The sequence below is a fragment of the Eurytemora carolleeae genome, unplaced genomic scaffold (assembly GCF_000591075.1).
Source record: "Eurytemora carolleeae unplaced genomic scaffold, Eaff_2.0 scaffold1633, whole genome shotgun sequence".
Taxonomy (NCBI): domain Eukaryota; kingdom Metazoa; phylum Arthropoda; class Copepoda; order Calanoida; family Temoridae; genus Eurytemora; species Eurytemora carolleeae.
This window is the reverse complement of record NW_019397759.1, coordinates 7,040-29,522: the sequence shown is the minus strand read 5'-3', so window position 1 is coordinate 29,522 and position 22,483 is coordinate 7,040. Positions and strand designations below refer to the sequence as shown.

At 32.0% G+C, this 22,483-nt stretch overlaps 1 protein-coding gene across 2 annotated transcripts; it reads right to left on the bottom strand.

The window, feature by feature from the left end:
* Window positions 1-30: 30 nt before the first annotated feature.
* Window positions 31-16,033, bottom strand: LOC111715813 (uncharacterized). Of its 2 annotated transcripts, XM_023491189.1 has the most exons (24): window positions 15,952-16,033; window positions 15,734-15,758; window positions 14,329-14,429; window positions 13,516-13,569; window positions 12,154-12,255; window positions 11,747-11,789; window positions 10,651-10,718; window positions 10,167-10,285; window positions 9,647-9,793; window positions 8,853-9,054; window positions 8,688-8,776; window positions 8,006-8,113; window positions 7,621-7,713; window positions 7,480-7,536; window positions 7,329-7,421; window positions 6,840-6,933; window positions 5,907-6,086; window positions 5,124-5,237; window positions 3,352-3,429; window positions 2,472-2,546; window positions 1,425-1,462; window positions 1,172-1,231; window positions 372-423; window positions 31-208 (listed from the first exon to the last, which is right to left on the bottom strand). In XM_023491189.1, the coding sequence occupies exons 1-24, from the start codon at window positions 15,991-15,993 to the stop codon at window positions 134-136; spliced, it is 2,109 nt and encodes a 702-aa protein (XP_023346957.1). In that variant the 5' UTR covers window positions 15,994-16,033; the 3' UTR covers window positions 31-133. The 2 variants fall into 2 exon arrangements, with proteins under 2 accessions (XP_023346957.1, XP_023346958.1); XM_023491190.1 differs by lacking the exons at window positions 31-208; window positions 372-423 and adding an exon at window positions 439-587.
* Between the last annotated feature and the right edge of the window lie 6,450 nt (window positions 16,034-22,483).

Here is a 22,483-nt window from a genome sequence, read left to right as displayed (position 1 = left end):
AAAACGATAAATTTAAAAACATAATATATCTTTAAAACCTAAATCTAAATCTTTATTCTTTGTGCATCAAATGTAATAATTGACAGACAAAATATTATCATAATCCTCTCGTTTTACACTTTTTTAGAAATTTTTATTCTTCACAAATGTTACGATGCTTATTAGGCCTCCTTATCCCAGCACTTTTACACTCCTCTTCAACCTTAGCCTAGTAAACAAGGGTATATTGCAAGCATCAAATGTAAAAAAAATTCAGAAAGCAAAAAAAAATTTTGGACAAAAAAAGCTTCAAGCTCTATTAAATAAAACATTTTCAGGTCTTTTATCCGATTTTTTGGCAAACTATTTTTTATAAAAAAAAATAAAAGTACCTGGTTAAACTTTAAAGCCGGAGATCTATCCAGGATACAAGATATCCAGGTCCTAAAATTTATTTTTAGTAGACACGATATCCAAGATACAAGAAATCCAGGATGCAAGATATCCAGGTTACAAGATATCCAGGATGCAAGATATCCAAGATACGAGAAATCCAGGATGCAAGATATCCAGGTTACAAGATATCCAGGATACAAGATATCTAGGTCCTAAAATACATTTTCAGTAGACACGATATCCAGGATACAAGAAATCCAGGATGCAAGATATCCAAGATACAAGAAATCCAGGATGCAAGATATCCAGATTACAAGATATCCAGGATACAAGATATCTAGGTACTAAAATACATTTTCAGTAGACAAGATATCCAGGATACAAGAAATCCAGGATGCAAGATATCCAGGATACAAGATATCCAAGACCTTTTTCTGGTATCTATTACCAATGATATTATATGCTGGTGTATATTGCCTATGATATTGTATGCTGGTGTATATTACCTGTGATATTGTATGCTGGTGTATATTACCTATGATATTGTATGCTGTTGTATATTACCTATGATATTGTATATTGGTGTATATTACCAATGATATTGTATATTGGTGTATATTACCTATGATATTGTATACTGGTGTATATTACCTATGATATTGTATATTGGTGTATATTACCTATGATATTATAAGCTGGTGTATATTACCTATGATATTGTATTCTGGTGTATATTACCTATGATATTGTATACTGGTGTATATTACCTATGATATTGTATATTGGTGTATATTACCTATGATATTGTATGCTGGTGTACCATTCAGGAATTTTACCAGAACAAGACAATGATCCACTTAAAGCAAATTTTGAAAAACACAAAACAAATACCGTTGATCTATCAGTGCTTTCGAGATAATCTTTGCTATTTTTACATTGCTGTTGTTTCAAAAATAAATTTTAATGAAGAAGTTATAAATAAATTCGTGAAAAATGTAATTTTGATAAATTTTGTTAATTATGTCAATTTTTAAATATTGCTTTTATTCCTGACTAATCCCACAAGATTTCTTATTCCTTCATCATCCTAATTAATAAAATGTAAAAGTTAATAATTGTTGTTCAAAATCATGGTTTGTGTGTGCCTAGAGCTATCAAAGTTCTGTTAACGAAACAGGAGGTTTTCGAAAATTAACGAAAGAGTCCGTTAAAGAACGACAAAAACCGTAAATTTTTAAATCTTTAACGAAACGGATTGGCCATTTTTGAAAAACAAATGAAAGGTTGGAAACGAAAACGAAACGGTAATGTTTTATAAAACGACAACTTTCGTTCTTTTTTCTGCTAAAACTTGCCTTGAAAAATGTATTTTGACGTTTTTAAATGTCGTTTTCAGTCCCCTCCCTCTCTTCCCCCTGTCATATGTATGATGAAACTTTTAAAGACTTTTTTTTGCAATTTGATAAACCATGAACTATTTTTTATGGAAATTTTTTAAGTTTTGGTAAACCATTAACGCTGTTATTATAATAAACAAATGAAGCGTAAACAAATTTTCATTAACAGTTTGTAATATTGTAACGAAAATTTGTTTACGCTTAACTCAATTTCTGAACGTCGTTGATTGAAAAAAAACGTTAACGTTTTAAATAAAATTGAGATCGTTAACTAACGGAACTGTTTTTTTAAAAGGAAAATACTGTTAACGAAATGAACGTTCCATTCTTACCTTTAAAAGTAACGACCACCTGATATATTTTTTTACGGTTGGAGCTAACTGTTAACGAAATGGCTATAAAATGTTGGAGCAAGTCCAGCCCTCTGTGTGCCCTGCTTGCCACATTACGTAATTTACAAAATATATGCCATCAAATAATTTGATGTAATTCTTGGTTGAAGGATAACTAAGAAAATCTAATTTAAAAATCCTGCAGTATAACAATTACATAGTCGCTGTAATATTGAAATTTGTAAAAAATATGAAAATTTCTTAAGGTACCTTGAGTGTGTTCTGTGACCTTTAGTTTCAAAGATGTCCATGAGATTGCATGAAAATAAGCTTTCAACTTTCGGGACAAGTTGGGAAACCTGTTTACCTCTAACAGAATAGGACCTCCACTGTCTCCTTTGCAAGCAGCTGTGGTAACACTGTGTCCCAAAAAATCATCATACTATAAGTAGAGGTTTATAATCGTCTTTGTAATCAATGACTACATATGAGATTTTATCTATCTATCTTTGGAAACGACATTTTCTGTACCAATAAGCGCATCGAAAGAAAACAAGCTTTTTATACAACCTTTGTGCAAGGTGACTCAGAAAACAATCAATTTTTCAAAATGAAATATGAACCCTTTACAGTAACACAGAATACACATGCTTTCCACCCATCTCAAGTCAACATCTAAACCATGTTTTTGTTTCCCTTTAAATGGTTCAACTGACAAACAATCATGAAATATTACAGTGCAGTGCAGTGAAGTGTAATTCAGAACAGTAGAAAAAAAATTAATTTCTAGTGTGAGTTAACCCCACCTAGTTGTTCAGCACGAATATTAGATACTTATGATATATAGATAAAGATTTATTCACACACAAATAAATTGTGTAGTTTAAATTTGTTTAAATAAATTTTTGAAAATACAGGTTTCCAAAAGAAAATATAAAAATATGCAAAATTATGCACAAATAGACGACACTGATCATTACTCATAAAATAACATATTTATCATTTCAGTTATTATGTAATCATTGAATCCTTCAACATATATAAATTATTTGTTCTTGTATTTAAAAGATCTTGTGAAACTGGAACTTTCCATGCATGGTTCGATGGGACATCAAAATATTTCATTTGTATCTTAACTAACATTTTACTAAGATTCGAAGGATTTACAGAACAATCATTTGCAATAGAAAATGAATTTCTGCCAAGAACTGTGTTAAGGTCACTTTTACATAAATTAAATGTGTCACCTTATCAACTCCAACAGCACACAGTTGTTCATCAGACACTCCTTCAGGAAGTGCTTTACAAAATACCACCTTATCCCTCTAATTAATATTTTTTTTGTCATTTAAAGGTATTGTTAAGTGCTTTCATAATTAATATTGGTACAATTTTTTTGGAAATTAAAATAAATCAAACCCAAATAACAATGATTGATTTTGATATCAATTGATACTAATTTTACTTCTATCTGTTGCATCTATAAGAAAAAAATGGTTAAAAACAACTCATACCAAAGAGCGTAGGACCCATTTTACCCTGACGTAGATAATTAAATTAAATTTAAAACTAAACATTTACATACAGTGGTATGCGATTTTATCAATACAATAGAGACGACTTTTTCAAGTAAGTTTTGATTTTTTACAAGCTTTTTTAATTAAAAGTTTACAAGTAAGTAAAGAGAAGCTTTTTTAATCTATATCTTCTCTTTGTTTCCATATGTATGTGTATCCATGTTGTTTAAAAGCTTAACATAAATAAAATTGAAATCGAAAGTCGTCTTCATTGTATTGATATAATCGCCTACCACTGTATTACAAGGTATAATTGTCGAATTCAATTTGGGACATTCCTATGTAGTTTAAATAATTTATCTTTTTTTCATTTTTCTATATACTAAGTCTGTATTTTCGAGGCTGACTATTTGGCTTACAGGTGTATCTTTTCAGGGATTTCACTTGGGAGAGAAACCTAGCGGCCAAAAAATCGTCATAAAAAGTACATAGTATATAAAGAAATAAAAGATTATGATATTTAAACTTATTTAAACTAATTTAAAATTATTAGCGATAGAAATTGAATTAAGTTCAGGCTCTGCCTGTACAGCTAGACCCCATTTCCTTTTTGCGAACACTCCCTTTAAGTCCACTCTCACTGTAGGTTGGCATGTTCTTTATATAAGAGTAAACTATCACAAAATCTTTTGAACTGAGAAATAGGCCAGTATTGGCTTCAAAATGAAAACAAAATTAAGAGCTTATACAAAAAGTTTCAGAAAAGCCTTTCATATGAAGGAGCCAACCATGAACATATAAAAATAGTGTTTTTCTTTTAATTTACATAATAAAACATTAATAAAATCAAATATGCTTGTTGAACTTCTATGACACATATCTCCGATATTTTTGTTACATATTGCGTTGTAAGCAAAGAGAATAGAATATATATTAGAGTGGAATTTAGACAATTCCTGGGTATGAATTTTGTCAGTCCCTTTCAGCCTAAAAGGGAGTTCAAAGCGTACAAATCATGTAAATGTTAAATAAACTTTATAAAATAAATTAAGTGAATAAAAAACATCATTTGATTTATAGTTATAACGGAAAATCATCGTTTGTAAAGTGAAAGGCATAGAGTCTATGTGAAATGATCATTGGTCAATTATGAAACCAGCCTATTTCATAATTTGTGTTTCATACTTTTTTTTTAATATTACTTTTAGATTTTCTATAAAATGATGTTCCAGGGCCAAAAAGGTTATATAGCGCAAATATGTGAAGTACACCTGCAGTATGGAAACAGTACAACAAAATAGCCGTTTTACACTTTTTTTCTGGTAAATTCCATTTTAATATTTATCTATTCTCTTTGGTTGTCAGGCTAAATGGGTTTCCCTTATTCTTAGACGCAAGTACGAAACTATGCATGACTCCTTTGGTGGAAAGGGGTTTAAAGAAGCTATCACTTAAAATTGCTAACTGGAAGATTTTGAAAAGAATAACACTAGAGGTCCTACCTGTTTTAACTTTAAATGAGCATCTAATTTATCAACGCAATCCTTCATGGCTATTATAGTAGTATTAGTTTCCAGTAAGGTTCCTCCTTTATCCTTCAAAGTAATTCCATATCCCTAAATCAGAATACTTAATTGCATGGCTGAAAAATGTAGAATATCATTGTCAACTTGTGATTAATAAAAAAGTGAGTATGGTGCAAAATGTTGAAAGTTTAAGCTAAATAAAGTTCGAAATGACCAATACTTCTTTTTAGACATTTTCACGCAACAACGAAAGTTAAAGAACAATGGATTTAATGTTTAAAGGACTATGATCCTGACTGGTCTGGAGTCTGGAAAGCAAAAAAATAAAACACAAAAGGGGAGGAAAATATTTTAATACCACAGAATGTTTGCCAAAATATTTGATACATGCTTTGGCACTATAAAGAAAAATGTACCCCAATTTTAAAAATTATGAATGCCAAATCTTCTGACACAGGACCAAGAGGAAGGACTTTTTGAAAATGAAGATCAAATTTCAATAAATTCCAGATAAATCCCCAATCATTAATACTTATTCTCCTTTTACTTTTAGTATTTTCTAAAGCTCTAATTCTGGATTTTCCCATGATTGATACAGTTTAATATCAATTTCTCGAGATAAGAACATCATTTAGGTCACGACCAACTCATAACATGTTTAGGTTTCAGCCGGTACCCCCTTTCATTTTTCCTTAACCCACCATAACCCTTGACCAACTTCAGTATACATAACAAAACAGGAGAGAATCTTTTTCTAACCTGAACTGTAACAAGTTTGCCAGGTAGATCTAAACCTTTATCTAGACAGGTTGGAGTATCTCCAAACTCATCTAGTTTAAACTCTACACGACGTCCAAGCTCTATTAGAGCTATATCAGAGTGTAGTTCTGGAAACCTGTATTCAGGGTGCACATAAATCCGCTTTACCTCAACCAATTCCTAGATTTTGAAAAATTACAAAATTTACTGGGTTTTTTTCAGGTGATTTGAAAATTAGACGTTTAAAAGAAGGTGATCATTCCTGGGGCTATGTAAGGTGCACCAAAAATTTGGTCATACGGAGGCTGAATTTAACGAATTTGAGCGGTGGTTAAAATATGGTTGGTTTCACTTAAAATTGTATTCAATGTTTCAATATTTAAGCTGGCGCTCAATTGAAACCCGTTCTTGGCGGATTTCAGACAAGGCTCAAATTCATCAAATTCATGAATTTTGGAACCCCCAACAAACACACAATTGGCAAAAATACATTGGAGGCCAATAAGGCAGAATTTTCAGATTTTCATTTTTTAGTGACTTTCCAAAGAATTTAAAAAGGATGAAATTTTATATGGAAAAAATGCTAGCTAACAATAAACCATTTCTAGAATCATGTGAAGTCTCACAAAATATTTAGCCCTAAACCATTCAGCTATTCCGACGTTTTTTTTAATTAACCAATCATCACACAGATTAAATATTTCTTAATCTATACATAAAATAGAAATATCTGTTTCTCTGTTTATTTTTCTGATCAAAATTCACAAAACCCTTGAACAATTTGATAAATTTTGATTGGGAACCAAATGTCTTAGTTTGTTTACTTATTCTAAATTAAGTTAATTGACTTGAATAGGGAACGTTTAGATTAACAAGCAAAGCTGTTAATCTAACCCATCGTGAGGATTAAGAATATGTTCAATGTTTTTGTACCTTTAGAGCTGGGATCAAAGATCGAATTACTTGAAGTTGTTTTTCCGCTATATCTTTGCCGAATTTAAAACAGTGAGCAGCTGTTATCATCCACCTAAAATAATAAAAGTTATCTTACACAGGGTGTCCCAATAAACATGGGAATTTAGTAACAATTTTGATATCGTCTTTGAAATATATAAAGCAGACCGTACATGTTGTAATAGTAGTTATGTATGTATTGATGATGTATGAAAGGGTGTATTCATAGTTTGAATATCTAAAGTCTACGACATGTTATGTTGTAAAGATGTAAGAATTAGAAAATCAGAATTTTGACAAAGACTCAATTCCATTTTATCATTTTTCTTATATTATTCATTACAGTACGACAGTACGAGAAAAGAAGGGGAGGGGGGTCCTCTGAACTCAACCCAACCCCCCATGGTATTTTCGAATTCCAAAAACCTTATTGCTAAATAACATAATCAGAAGCAAATTCATCCTTACTTGTCAGCAATGAGGGAGGCTGAACAGAAAGTGGAAGCATTTGCGTGTGCATTTGCCAATATTATCTCATCATCATCATCATCAGTCTCTGATCTTTAAAAAATTGTATAAAATGGATTTGTAGCGCATGTGTTAGTTTTGTTTTAATTACCTGAAATCAACTATTGAAGAAACTTCCTTGGTTGCTACAATTAAGGTCTCGTCTTGTCTGTAATGGAAAATCAGAAATCATTAATCATGAAAAAATACTAGCATTAAATACAGTATTTTTATAAATATACGAATAACTTACCCTTCTTTACTGTCTGTGACATTGAAATCAATTCCAGGTCTTCCGTCTGATACTTCCAGACCAATAGATTTAAGATACTCAAAACCTTTATACCTGAATCAAAATAAACATTTCCATACAAATCAGGGGGGTTATAGTTCTATCTGTGTGCTCAGTTAGATCGATTATCAGCTAAAATATGCGATATTTTCCACAGCATGTTCTATTGTGTACAAGTACTGTACACGACCAATCAGCAAACATCTGTATTCAGGGACATTTAATTCTTAAGAGGAATTTTGCCTTAGATCCTAGAAATATGACTAACATAGAAAATGGAAAAATGAGAATAATTGCTCTGCCTTCTCTGATTATATAACTTATGAAAAATAAATTGAGCTCTCACCTCCCACAGTCAAAATCAGGATCGGAAATTCTTGAGTATGATTTCCCTTTATAAATCTGCTTGTCAGTACTCAAAGTTGACAAGAATCCACATGTTCCACAGCTTTCTCTTCAGATAAAAAAAATGTTAACAGACAAATCTATCTACTTTTAATAGCATAGAAGTAACTCAAAACATTTTTTGGAAAATTATTAAATGTTTTTATGTTTTTGAATGTTTTCTTCTGTTTTTTTTCAATTCAGGCGATATTTATGCATTAATTGAAGCATGAAATAATCAGTGCCAGCTGTTAATCATATTTAAGATGAGATTGTTAACAAATGGCATTTTCAGAATTTTCTGAAAAATCTTTAACTTAACGGAGTACTCATGTCTTAGATGAGACTGAGTTACCAGAGCTGAAAATTTAGAATGAGATATCCTTAATCCCGATTACTTAATCTGAGTATCCAATTGACATACTTTTGATTTTCTTCTTAACCCGTTCTTTCATGGAAATCAAAACCCGGTTTTTTAAATTAGCGAGTTCCTCCCATGTTTCTGTATTTAATCTTAAGATTAGATAGGTCACGATATTAAGAAAAAGAGAGGATCAGGCATTAATCTTGATATCCACTATTCTACAGTTTTCAGCTCAGAACATATAATCTTAATCATCTTATAAACCTTTGCTTATAATAACCTGCAAGTGTGTGCCATGAAGAACGGGGTGCGGAAACAGAAGCCTTCCCTTGTCCATTTAGGACAAAATTCATGTTCATCCACACATCCCTTAGCAAACATTCATTCATTTGACAAATCCATGTTAGAATTAATAAGATCTAATTATCTCAAAAAATTAACTGACCTTAGTCCCACAAAGATTACATGACTGCATACAAGCCTTTGAGTTGAATTCGAACATGGTCCGGCTAAAGATCGGGTTTAGGTAAGGTTCTTTCTCACTTGTTTCAAATGTTTTGTTTAAAGCACAAGCACCATTAGCACTCCATCTCTTGCACAGGTTAGTAAGGTCTTCACAGTCACGTGGTTTATTGTTAACTGGATACCTATACATCGGATAAACATGTAATATACAAGGAGGGAGACTTTATCTTATTGAAGTTTCAGGGGCGGTTTACACTGCACCCCGCGACCGACGGGTTTCCCGACGCTCTTGCACCCTCCCACGTAAAGCGATCCGACTGGAACAGCAGAGAGCCTGCCTATACGCGCATTTTCACAAGGTTTTTGCGCCCCGTGACTGGAAACAAATTGCGTGCTTTGAAAATCCGAAAACATTTGCTAGCCCAGACTACACACTTGAGCCCAAGACTTTCAGGCTGAAACGTTCAGGGTACCCTTCCCCATTCCCATGACTAGCTTATATTACATTTGGGTGCATATCCGAGAACTTTGAAAATCCAAACATTTTTGCAACCCGAGACTGGCGCACTTTCCCAGCCTAGAGTTTCCAAGGAGGAGGCTTGAAAAATGTGTAACTTTTGTTTAGAATTATTGTTATTGGCCTAAAAGTTCTGTCAATCAAAGAAAACGTATTCTGTGTTTTGTGTAAGTCTTTTATTTACATGTTTAAAACCCATTTATACATTCTTCATATTAATAACAAAACGAGAAATGAAGAAGTATTTCAGATTTTACCTCGGGTGGGGCAGAAGTTTAGGTTTCTGTAAGAGATTCTCAGAGGGGCAGCAAATCATTAGTTGAGCTGTTGCTTGATCAAAACTACAGATAGCCTCCTGGCCTAATGTTATTGGATCCAGGTCTAGCTTCTCCATCATATTACAGCTAGAATATACAAATTCAAAGATGAAATAGTAGAACACTTAAAAAATGAAATTAAAAGAGGAAAGAGATCATTACAATTGAGGAGCTAACAGCAGACCCCTTGCTATTGCACTCTTCCCAATCTTATTCAAGCATTTATTATTTATTTATTATTTATTATCTCCAGATTCTGCTGACATTTTCCCAGGATCTGTTACCTGGTCCCGAGAATTTCTTGAACCAATTCCAGAGAATTTGGGAAATTTAAGGAATTTTGGGAATGATTATTTGTAATTTCCGCGGAATTTCATAAAAATTGTTAATTGTGAAATTACGTATTATCATAAACCTATGTTTTATCATAGAACCACAAGTTTTAATATCTATTTTTTACCTGGAGATTGGAGTACATGTTGTGTTTGGAAGAAATTCACAGTTGGTTTCTGATTCACTGAAGAAAGAGTCTCTTCCAAGGATTTCTCCAGAAATAGATGGTTGACTTCTGTCAGAAGACTGAAAGCATCAATTATAACTAGATTGGTGAATGTAAAAACAAAACTGCTGATTTAGTTGCCAGTGAGCACTAGAAAAATATTACTCAACACAACTCAATACCCATAACCACGTCCTTTTTAGTGAAGAAACCACGATTGAAAATTAACAATTTCAGATGCAAAGATATCTTTATCTTTTTTGTCCAGACTTAGACTGAAAGGGTAGTCTTTTAATGGCAAAACAAAATTGTTATTTTAAAAGAAGTGATTGGATTAAGATTAAATTAATCTGCAGATTACAAAAGATCAAGATTAAGAATTGATCTTGATATCCACATTACAAGATTTCTCAGCTTAGGGCAATAAAACTAGCATTTCACTTACATCGTCTTGCCGCTCATCCACTTGATCGACAATTTCGTCCTTGTTACCTTCTTCTTCTTCTTCTTCTTCTGTAACAAAAAATGATCAGAAATGCAAACTATTATCAAATGACATGAAAATCTTAAAATTATGCACACTGAGTCCGAATTTAATGAATTTGAGCCCCGTCTCCAATCTGCCAAAAACCGGTTTCAATTAAAACATTGAAAACAATTTTAAGTGGAACCAACCACATTTGAGCCACGTCTCAAATTGAAGCCGCAGCTCGTTTTTTTAATTCGGCGTCTTTTGAGTTTACACAAGTGTCTTTCTTTTAAAAAATTGTCAATCGCGAGTGATTATTTATCAAGTATGGATAATTACTTATTCCACATATTTCCGTTTTCCTCATTTCTATTGGCTTGGAATGCTAATGATCAAGTATTAACTACTGTTCAAAGTAAAAATTATAGTTCAAGGTTCGCGTAAAAATATTAGAATTTTAAGTTTAATAAGTTGATATTTTATGGATATGGATATTGCTGCTGTTTAATTAAGCTTTCAGGATGCTGTTTTGTATTTTTTAGATTTTTTAATGAGCAATACTTTGTTAAAACAGCTTAAAGCCACCTAAGTATTCCTGAGCTGAAAACTTTAGAATGGTGGATATAGAGATTAATGCTTGATCCTCTTTTTTTCTTAATATCGAAACTAATCTAATCTTGTACATGTATCCTGAAAAGTGAAGAAAATTCAACCAATCAGAGCTAGTCACGTATGAGAAGCCGATAAATTTGAAATTTTGCGCGCCATTTAAGATTAATATAGAGAAACGGGAGGGACTCTCTAACTGAAATAACCTGTTTCTGATTTTTCTCTGCTATATTCAAGAAAGAACGGTTTAAGAAGAAAATCAAAAGTGTGTCCATTGGATACTGTGATTAAGTAATCGGGATTAAGGATATCTCATTCTAAAGTTTTCAGCTGTGATGCAGTAGTTTTACCCATATTTATTGTACTAATGTTGTGTTAATAGCTGTTATGATTTTTTACTGAGCTCTAGTTATCATTTCTGGTAGAAAACTAGCACCTTGAAATAGAGTGAAGCAAATATTACCTGTATCATAATCTTGGTCATTGTTGTATTCTGGGTACTCTGGCTAATATTTAAATAAACTTATGTTTTCAGCTTTGTAACTAAGTTTTACATGCATTTTTACATTGAAAAATATCAGATTTAGCGAATTGTAGAAAGTTGTTCAACTAAATAAAGGGTTTACCACTTATATTTTAATATAACTTTAAATACTAAACTAAATAGAATCAAATCTTTTAAGTTAACTTTAAACTGGTGACTCAAGATTTGAGCCAGTGAGCCTAAAGGGATATAGTTAAACTGGCGGTAGTAGTTTAGCGACCTCTTGCCAATTCATTAAATTCCGCTCTCAGAACATTTTTGACAATTTATTTTGTATTTTACGAGGCTTTACATGAAAAGAGATAATAATTTTTAAGTTTATTTTCCTCTACGTATGTCGGACACCATGGATCTGATGGAAAACAAATATCGGTTTCAAAATTAGGATTCTTAGCGGGACAACAGACTGTTGGATGGATGCCAACTTGCTGAAATTAAAAATAAAGGATTAGGTTTTTTTAAAGTGTCCTGGATGGAGCCAGAAAAGATCAGAAAAATCCCATGCTATTTGTTTTGTTCTGAAATAGCTCATCAAGACGTACATTATACAATATGTTAGCCCATTTTTCCTATAATTCGATTTATTCTGCAATAGCTCATCAAGACGTACATTATTCAATATGTTAGCCTATTTTTCCTATAATTCGATTTATTCTGCAATTCGCACATTTGGTAAGTAATGTTTTATGGACATTTTTAAGCTTTAAGGAACTTATTTTGTAAATATTATTTTCTGCTTTTGACCTCTTTTATGTCTCAATGGTTTAAATCATTGTTTCCGGGATTAGGATTGAAAGTTTTAGGATAAGTTGTTGTGTAGCGCAGTTGTTATTTAGAGTACAGGATAAGTTATTGTTTAGCCTAAAGGATAAGTTATTGTTTAGCGTAAAGGATAATTTATTGTTTATCGTACAGGATAAGTTATTATTTAGCGTTAAGGATAAGTTATTATTTAGCATAAAGGATAAGTTTTTGTTTAGCGTACAGGATAAATTATTATTTAGCGTAAAGGAAAAGTTATTGTTTAGCGTAAAGGATAAGTTATTATTTAGCGTACAGGATAAGTTATTGTGTAGCGTAAAGAATAAGTTACTATTTAGCGTAAAGGATAAGTTATTGTTTAGCGTAAAGGATCAGTTATTATTTAGTGTAAAGGAAACGTTATTATTTAGCGTAAAGGATAAGTTATTATTTAGCGTAAAGGATAAGTTATTATTTAGTGTAAAGGAAACGCTATTATTTAGCGTAAAGGATAAGTTATTGTTTAGCGTAAAGGATAAATTATTGTGTAGCGTAAAGGATAAGTTGTTATTTAGCATACAGGATAAGTTATTGTGTAGCGTAAAGGATAAGTTATTATTTAGCGTAAAGGATAAGTTGTTATTTAGAGTACAGGATAAGTTATTGCGTAGCGTAAAGGAAAAGTTATTATTTAGTGTAAAGAATAAGTTATTGTTTAGCATAAAGGATAAGTTATTATTTATCGTACAGGATAAGTAAATATTAAGCATAAAGGATAGAATATAATTTGGCGTAAAGGATAAGTTATTATTTAGCGTAAAGGATAAGTTATTATTTAGCGTAAAGGATAATAATATAACCCATAAACAGGCTAAACTGCCTTTTTAAATCAGAAATACTTCTTAGGAAGTTTGGTTTTGGACGCCGGAAATACAGCGCATATCTACCTGGTTACCAGCAGCAGGTATAGGGATTTTGAAAAGTTGTAGGCTCTCACAATCCTATCAAATATGAAATCTGTGAAAAAGAATTATTATCAATTGTTAGGATTCCCCCCCCCCTCTCCCACCCTCCCCCTAAATCAATTAAATAATAATATTTCTTCAGGTTTCTTAACCACATTTGCTCAAAACCTTATTGTTTGGAATTTTGACAGAAACTAGGATGTATGCATTCCCTCCTATGAGAAATGGTCTCTATGAGGATCTCAAAAAATACTCCAATGCTCTAAAAAAGTACTCTAATGCTCTCTAAAGTACTCCAATGGTCTCTAAAAGTATGCCAATGCTTTCAAAAAGTATTCCAATGCTCTAAACAGTACTCCAATGCTCTAAAAAAAGTACTGCAATGCTCTCTAAAAGTACTCCAATGCTCTAAAAAGTAGTCCAATACTTAAAAAAGTACTCCATTGCTTTAAAAAGTACTCCAATGCTCTAAAAAAGTACTCTAATGCTCTAAAAAAGTACTTCAATGCTCTATAAAAGTACTCCAATGGTCTCTATAATTACTCCAATGCTCTAATAAAGTACTCCAATGCTCTATAACAGTACTACAATGCTCTCTAAAAGTACTCTAATGCTCTCCAAAAGTACTCCAATGCTTAAAAAAGTACTCCAATGGTCTCTAAAAGTACTCCAATGGTCTCTAAAAGTATTCCAATGGTCTCTAAAAGTACTCCAATGCTCTATAAAAGTACTCCAATGCTCTATAAAAGTACTCTAATCCTCTATAATAGTACTCCAATGATTTTTAATAGTCACCTGAATATACTTAACCCTACCACCATCACCAAAGTTTACTTCTGTTGGAAGAACACAGAAATCCACGCCTGGGGGCTCTGGTTCTGCTTTCAGGACATCCACTAAAAGGAGTCACAAACGTAAATTTTCTAATCCATATATCTTTGCAAACTGATGGTTTAAACTTTTGATATTTTAAACTTATATCTATATTTATATCATCAGGTTGCAAATATTTAGGAAATTGATGGAAAATAATACTTATGTTTAGAAATTGAGATATTTTCATTAAAACCATCTGAACAAGGTTAACTCTGATTTTATCTTTTAACTAGCAAACTAGTGCTCGTGAAAATATAAAATTAAAATTGAACATTAAAAAGAATTTTAAGTTAGATTTTTTGAAGAAAAAATAATTTTGTATTTTTTTAGCCTATGTAACTATGATGGGTTCCTTAAAAGAATGTAGCCCATTCGGTCCAGTCGTTTTATAGCCAGCTGTAGCTAACATATAAACATATAAATATATATGAGCGAAAAGCTTTATTACATAGTGTAACCACCACCCGTCCCTCAACATCAGGGGTCGTGCAGACCCCCCCCCCCCCTCCTTCGCCTTATCTAAATATTCTTACCACACACGAATCACGATAAGGATGGTGTTGGTTACAACAGATTGAATATTGCCATCCCACCGTTTGCTTTTCGGGCCATATAAAATCAACGAATTTAGCTGATATGATTCTGTTTTTATATGTATGTTAAAGACTAATTAAAGGGAGTGACCGGCTATGTAAGGTAGTTGAACTAAGTATGCAGTGTTGTGGAAAACTTCTTTCGGATTCATTTGAGACATATTACACTTTTTAAAGATCTGTACATCCTGAGTTTGAGCTCAAAATCGATGTTCAAAACCCCCACTTTGGGGGTGGATACGTTTCCAGAATTAGTTTTTAAATTACGAAATAACGACGCCATAAAATTTAAAAAAAAGTTCTACAATAAACTACAGACGTCATGTATAGGAGCATGTTGAGAAAGTAAAAATTAATCTTATCATCGAAAATAAGTAATCTTGTTCAATTATTAGTTTTTATTTTCTCATTATTAACAAAGATTTTCTGCAGATTTTCTTGAATTATTATTGAGAAGACGACATATGAAGAATTTGAAGAAATATGCGAAGAAATTCAATATAATAATTAAAACGAAATTAAATTTTAAAAAACTAATTCTTAAAACGTATCTACCTCCAAAGTGGGAGTTTTGTAAGTCGAATTTGCGCTCAAACTCGGGATTTACAGATCTTTAAAAAGTTTTATATGTCTTAAATGAATCCGAAAGAAGTTTTTCACAACACTGCATACTCACTACTCAGTTCAACTACCATACATAGCCGGTCACTCCCTTTAAGACAGAAATTTACCTACAGGTACTCCCAGTATTCCTCTCTACTGGTTTCATCATATCAGTATTTTATCAATAAAAATCAAATTTAACAATTTCTAATTTCAAGATAATAAGAGTAGCCAAATAAAAACGTACTGAAAAAGGTATGTTTAAAAGAACAAAGGGCTTTCAAACTTATTTTAGGTACTTTTTCTGAATTATTCGAATCATTTTTGGTTTATGATTAAACGCTTCCTGTGTGATAGAAAAAAGTGCGAGGAAAGTTCTCAAAATCATTTTAATCGTCTCCTACACTTTAAAAAATACTTTTATATCTGAAAAATAAACATAATTTACTTAGAATAAATATAGTTACGCTTTGTTTAAACAACATGATTGTGAACAACTGATAAAGGCAATACAATTCTTAAAAATAAAATTTAAAATAAACAGTTTAGACAATACAAATTTAAATAACCAAATAGTTTAGACAATATAATTCTGAACAAACAAATTTAGAGAAAACAATTCTTTAATAAATAGTTTAGACAATACAATTCTAAACAAATAGTTTATACAATATAATTCTGAACAAATAGTTTAAACAACACAGAGCTTAAAAATAGTTTATACAATACAATTCTAAACAAATAGTTTAAACAATACAATTCTAAATAAACAAATAGTTTAGACAATAAAATCTAAGTAAACTGATAAGTTTATAATACAATATAATAAACAAATAATTTAGNCCCTCATCATCCTTACCATCGTTCAATGGTTTAAGTTTAACCAGGTGCTTTTTACTATTTTCATATATTTTACAAAAAAAAGTTCAAAATCTTATAAAAACCTGAATATTTTCTTAAATATAAGGGCTTGAATACTTGATAAAAAAATATACTATTTATATGTTCTTTATTATGAAAATTTCTTTTTTAAAAAAGACATTATTTTATAGATTCCATTCTTGTAAATCTTCTTTTTTACTAGTCCAAGATTGACGAGGAGTGTAAAAGTGCCGGGATATAGAGGCCAACCAAGCATCTGTTAAGAATAAAAACAAAATAAAAAATTCCTATTCAGAAAGTATTAAATTTAGCAGCACAATGTAAATAAATATTTTTTAAAGATTAAAATCGAAAGATTTTAAAATAATAAAGTCTAATAGCTTGAATATTTTTATTTGGAATTTCCGGATGTGTTTCTAAAAATGTTGACCAAAATATCCAGAGTAAGTAAAAAATCGGTTTAAAAAAACTATGAAAATGTGTAGGGTTCATATTTTTGGTTGTAAAATATCAAAATAAAGTATGATAGAGTGCATAGAAAAAAATCGTATATTTTGTGTCAAACCTAGTGTTTTCTTCAGAAATAGATTAGAAACACTGAATTACTTTTGTTCCAATTTAAAGTTTCATAAAAAATTTAATAAAAAAGTAGATAATTAAACTATTTTCTGGAATTATTGCATTGTTTTTGCCCTTATACCCTGTAATAAACATTTTTAAACTACGCTATTTACTTTATATTTAGGTCACTTAGGGTATTAAAACATGTCTTTAAATTTAAACAAATACATTTTTGATTAGATTTAGCTATATATGACACAAACGCATCATTATTTTAATTAATTTGATTAAGATTAATTGTTTATATTTTGAAGGGAGTGTTCGCGAGAAATGAAAGGGGGTATAGGCTTACGGCGAAAATGATCAATAATGATCCCTACTAATCTTACTTCTATCTGTTGCGTCTATACGGAGAAAATTGTTCAAAACGACTCAAAACGAAGAACGTAGCGTCTTTACAAATTTAAAAAGTTGCAACATTCAACTCGGATTGTAAAAATCAATTTAATTTCAAACAAATCATTGGGCGTTTTTAACAATTTTCTCCTTATAGACCCAACAGCTGGAAGTAATATAAGGGGCGTACCCCCTTTCATTTTTCCCGAACACTCCTTGTAATAGTTTTATTTAATTCTAATTTGTTGTCTGTTTTTTATCTTTGAATTAAGGAGGGTCTTTCCATTCATAAAGCTGTTTTTTGGATGTTATAGGTTCGACTAATTCACCAGAGTTGCACTTTACAGATCTGGTTTAAAATATGTCCCAAAAATTAAGACCAAAATATTTTCAAATATTAAAAGAAACAGAGTTTTTACAACCCGATGGTATAAACCTATGATATTTCTAAGTTTGAAATACCAAAGGTACAACGGGTTGCAAAGATATAGGGATTAAAAATTAGAGTTTGCGGCAAAAACTCATTTCCTTTCAATCTAGCGTAGAATTACGATGATGACGTATAATGTTGATGTATTCAATTGTTCTCATTCTGAAGCTTGTGTATGACGAATTTCAACATGTAAAAGAATTACTCATGAAGTGGAATGAGTCACAAAGACTAATGTTCAGTGTTTGCTGGGAGGTGTATTCAGATACCTGAAATATTATTCATATAATTTATAGTTTGAAATATCACAGGTCTACAACATCAAGATGCAAAGATGTAGGGATTAGATAATCCGCAGAGTTTGTGACAGAAACTTAATTCCTTTAACAATTTTTACAAATTTAACAACTTTAAAAAATTTAACAACTTTTACAAATTTAACAACTTTTACAAATTTAACAAGTTTTAGAAATTTAATAACTTTTACAACTTTAATAACTTATAAAAATTTAACTACTTTTTCAAACAAAAATCAAGAATTAAAACAATTAAGAATAAATAATGATGATGTAATCCAAATTACAAACATCTTTTGCTTATGATTTTTCTAAAATTTTAGATAATTGTGTTTCATTCTTTTAAGAATTGTGTGCATGTGTCATTATTTTGCCGGGGAGAGAGCTTACCGGGGGAAAAAAATAATCGTCAGAAATATTTATGGGCTTTTAAATTTGCTCTGGGAGGGGGGTTTGCCCTTTTTACCTTGCCAGGTGGGCTTTGCTTCGATGGACAGACCCCCCCCTTCTGGCCTTCCTCTGCATACCGTCGTTTTAGTGTTTTAGTCCTTTAAAAATGATCTCAATCTTTTTAAAGGGAGTGTTTGCGAAAAATGAAAGGGGGTATAGGCTTAATGCGAAAATTAATCGCTTTTACGCTGCTAATCTTACTTCTATCTGTTGCGTCTATAAGGAGCAAATTGTTAAAACTGACTAATACCGAAGAACGTAACGTCAATACAATTGCAGAAAGTTTCAACATATAACTCGGATCGTAAAAAATCAATTTAATTCCAAAGAAATCATATCATTCAGTTATTGCAACCGATAATCATCGATATTTTTTTGACGCATTCGTTTTGATTTTTCATAATATTTTCTATTTTTTATGATCTGATAGTTACTTTTATTCCTGTTTCGAGGATTTTTGATAATGAAGACGACATTTTCCTGTTTTCCAGGAATGGTCGAAAATCCAGCGCCAGAAAAATATCTTTAAAAAACCGAAATCAAAAATATTATAAAATATAAACTATATACAAATGTGGCGAAAGATAATCGATGACTATAGGTTGTAATATCTGAATGATTTGTTTGAAATTAAATTGATTTTTTACGGTCTGAGTCGTATGTTGCAATTTTCTCAATTTGTATGGACGCTAAGTTATTCGGTGTGAGACGTCTTTAACAATTTTCTCCTTATAGACACAACAGATAGAAATGAGATTAGTAGCGATCAAAAGCTATGTTTATCGCATTGAGCCTATACCCCCTTTCATTTTTCGCGAACACTCCCTTTAAGCGCAGAGCGTCCCAGATCATATTTAATTATCTCCAAAATTTAATGCCAAAATAAACACATTATACTCGAAAAACCTAGCCTTTTCTGCAAGAAAATTTTTATATTAGCCTTTCAATTTTTCAAAATGATTCATTCTTCTTAAATTTTCTGGTTAGTCCCGAAAATCGTATTTTAAACCAATTGATGAACTAATATGATGTGGGAAACCCTGTATAACATTGACGAGGGTTAATCCAGACGCAGTCCGAAATATATTTTAAATTAAATGTGGAACTAACATCTACCTTTTTTTACTCTACAGAGGTCTGGTCCATCACCATCACCGAATTTTAAAAGAAAGTTAAACTTTGTCTTCAGCCTTGAACGTGACTATCCAATACCCATGTCCAATAATCCTGCTTCCATTCTCCAGATCTGCATCCTCATCCACGAGATACTCCTCCTCTTCCAGGATGACTACTCCTTCCCTTTCCTCCTCCAGTCGAGGAGGTCTCCTGGCAGATTCCCAATTTCAGGTAAACCGGAAAAAGGCTGAGACGGAAACCTGCCATCTGAAATCCTCTATAGTCAGAGCACCTCTCAGAGCTCTCAACCTCCTCCTCTTGGTTTTACCAGACTTTTCACCAGCTATATTTCCAGCTCTCTTGACTCCAGTCCTCCCTCTCAGGCCAGGTAGTCCAGGAACATCTTCCCTCCACTTCATTCTCTCTTAAATTTTTCAATCTCAAAATCATCAGTCTTCTCAAAACCATCACTTTTATCAGAGCCGTCATCACTCTTAAAACCTCCACTCTTCTTACAATCGTTATATTTCTTAAAACCTTGGGATAAAGGATCCACATAGTAGCTCTGCTACACCCCTGCCCGTGTTAGCCGCAGTACCCTTGAAACCTTTACCTAATCATTAATGTGGAAGATAAAGTCGGTTTTCTAGTTTAAAAGTGTCTAATTCTGATAATTCCTGTATGATTTCCGGCAGTGATATGCGCACTTTTGTAGTGAACCCAAAATTAAAATTAATCAGTTTTCAAAACTATTAACAATGATGTTTAATCCCTACTTGATTAGAAAAAGCGTTTGACTGTACAGTTGTGAATCAGGCATTGTTATCAATACTTTAAAAAAAAAACACAGAAAATTACGCTCACAGTTTAAAAAAATGTATAAATTCGTCCCGGAACTCTTATTATTTGGTGGTGTCTATAAACAATTTGTATAGAAATTGGATTAAAAATGTAAACATATAATTCAACGGTTTCAGGAATGTTTAAATTTTATTTAATAGACACCCCTGCACCAGTAGTGTACTAGTACTCAACCTTCAAAGTAACTCTCACTAGACCAGTTGACCGGAAACCAACCACCCCCCTGCTTTCTGACCCGGGGGCATCACCTCCCCCCCACGCATCAGCTGGAGAGATTTTGTTGTCATCCAGGCCCATAATGATGAGGATTTCGAGTATTATTGCCCAGTTGTGGGGAGAGGGGGGGGTTTGATGCCCAGCCAGGTGGGGGAGGGGGATAATAAGCCCACCGGAACAATGAAGGTGGTTTAAAATTCTATTCAATGTTTCAATTTTTGTAAAATTATACAAATAATTTAGACAATAAAATCTAACTAAACTGATAAGTTTATAANTGATATAGAGCTTGAAAATAGACCTGCCTAAAATAGTGGATTTAGGACTTAGGTGAATACCCTGCTACAGCAGGGCCCTACACAATACCAGTTTACGCAGGGGGCTAGTAAGATGAAGAACCTGCGTATATACGCAATTATCTTTGTTTCTTACGCAACGAAATCTAGTGAAAACAATGTTTACTTGATATTTTCAAATCAAAGTAATCATGAGTGGTAAATCATACAAAAATACAAATCTTACTTTCGTCAGTTTACACAGTGGGAAAACAACATAGTTACATAATTAACTGCGCTCTTAGTTCGTCAAACAAAGTATAAAACATTTGCAAGTTTTAATTAGCATTAACATGCATAATTTCCATGACTATCTCTGATGTGTTCAAGGTTTAGAAAGACACAACTTTCAAGTTTTTTGGACTAAAATATAAACCAAAAACCAAACTATTTGTCACATTACTACATCAATGAATTTCGCGGGGATTAAACTGGTCATGTCCTTTGAGATTCCTATTTCAGTTTAACAGTTAACACAGTTTACTATCGACCATTTATTGATAATCAACATTTGCCTGAAGTTTTCCCATTTCTACAAGTTAACCCATGCTTAACTTAGAAGTTTACCTGGTTCTCTTTCCAATTTATAGGAGGCAAATCGGTCCGGGGGTACGTGAGTTATGAATATTATAGGACAGACAAAAAGACAGACAAACAAACAGAGATGACTACTTTTATTAATGTTTATATTTGTAATGTCTGTTTGGGTGTCTATTTGTTTGTTTGTCCGAACATAACTCAGGAACTTCTGGACTGCAGATTTGTCTCAAATTTTGATTTTAAACACTCGGGAGAACCACAGGAATGTTATTAGCTTGGTTTTAAGATTTTAAGTTGAGCTGATCAACTTTTAAAGCGACAATTTTAGGTATTCGGTAAAAATATATAAAGATGATTAAATCACAGCACATTACAATTTTTAAAACTTCATGTCCAGGGTTACAAAAAAAGGAATGGGGTTGGAAAGATCTTGGTAACTAAGGATGATTTTGGGGGGGGGGGCCTTACGGTGATTTCTGCAATATCAAATCGTCAATTCGCAACCGATTTTGAATTTCTGCAACCCCTTGGTGGGCGGTTAGCTGACTTCAAAGAAAAATAACAAATTAATCACCCTTGATGGTGATTGGCGACCCTTGAAATATGGCCTGAGCTGGGAACTTTTCTGATCGAGGCTTAAAATCCAGATTGCTTGATCTCTACATTTCATTTATTTTATTAATACGATTGCCATTCGGGATATGGAATAAAGATAAAATTAATCTGCAGATTAACCAAAATATCCAGATCAAGCATTGATATATAGTTTTTAACCTTCCCAAATCGATGGGGATT

Excerpts from the sequence above, each read along its gene's own strand:
- LOC111715813 (XM_023491189.1), bottom strand. The coding sequence starts at position 15,993 with ATGATTTTGAGAACTTTCCTCGCACTTTTTTCTATCACACAG. Across the intron at positions 7,537-7,620 it reads GTCACAGACAGTAAAGAAGG|ACAAGACGAGACCTTAATTG; the intron begins GTAAGTTATTCG and ends TTTCCATTACAG. Across the intron at positions 6,934-7,328 it reads GCCTCCCTCATTGCTGACAA|GTGGATGATAACAGCTGCTC; the intron begins GTAAGGATGAAT and ends TTATTATTTTAG.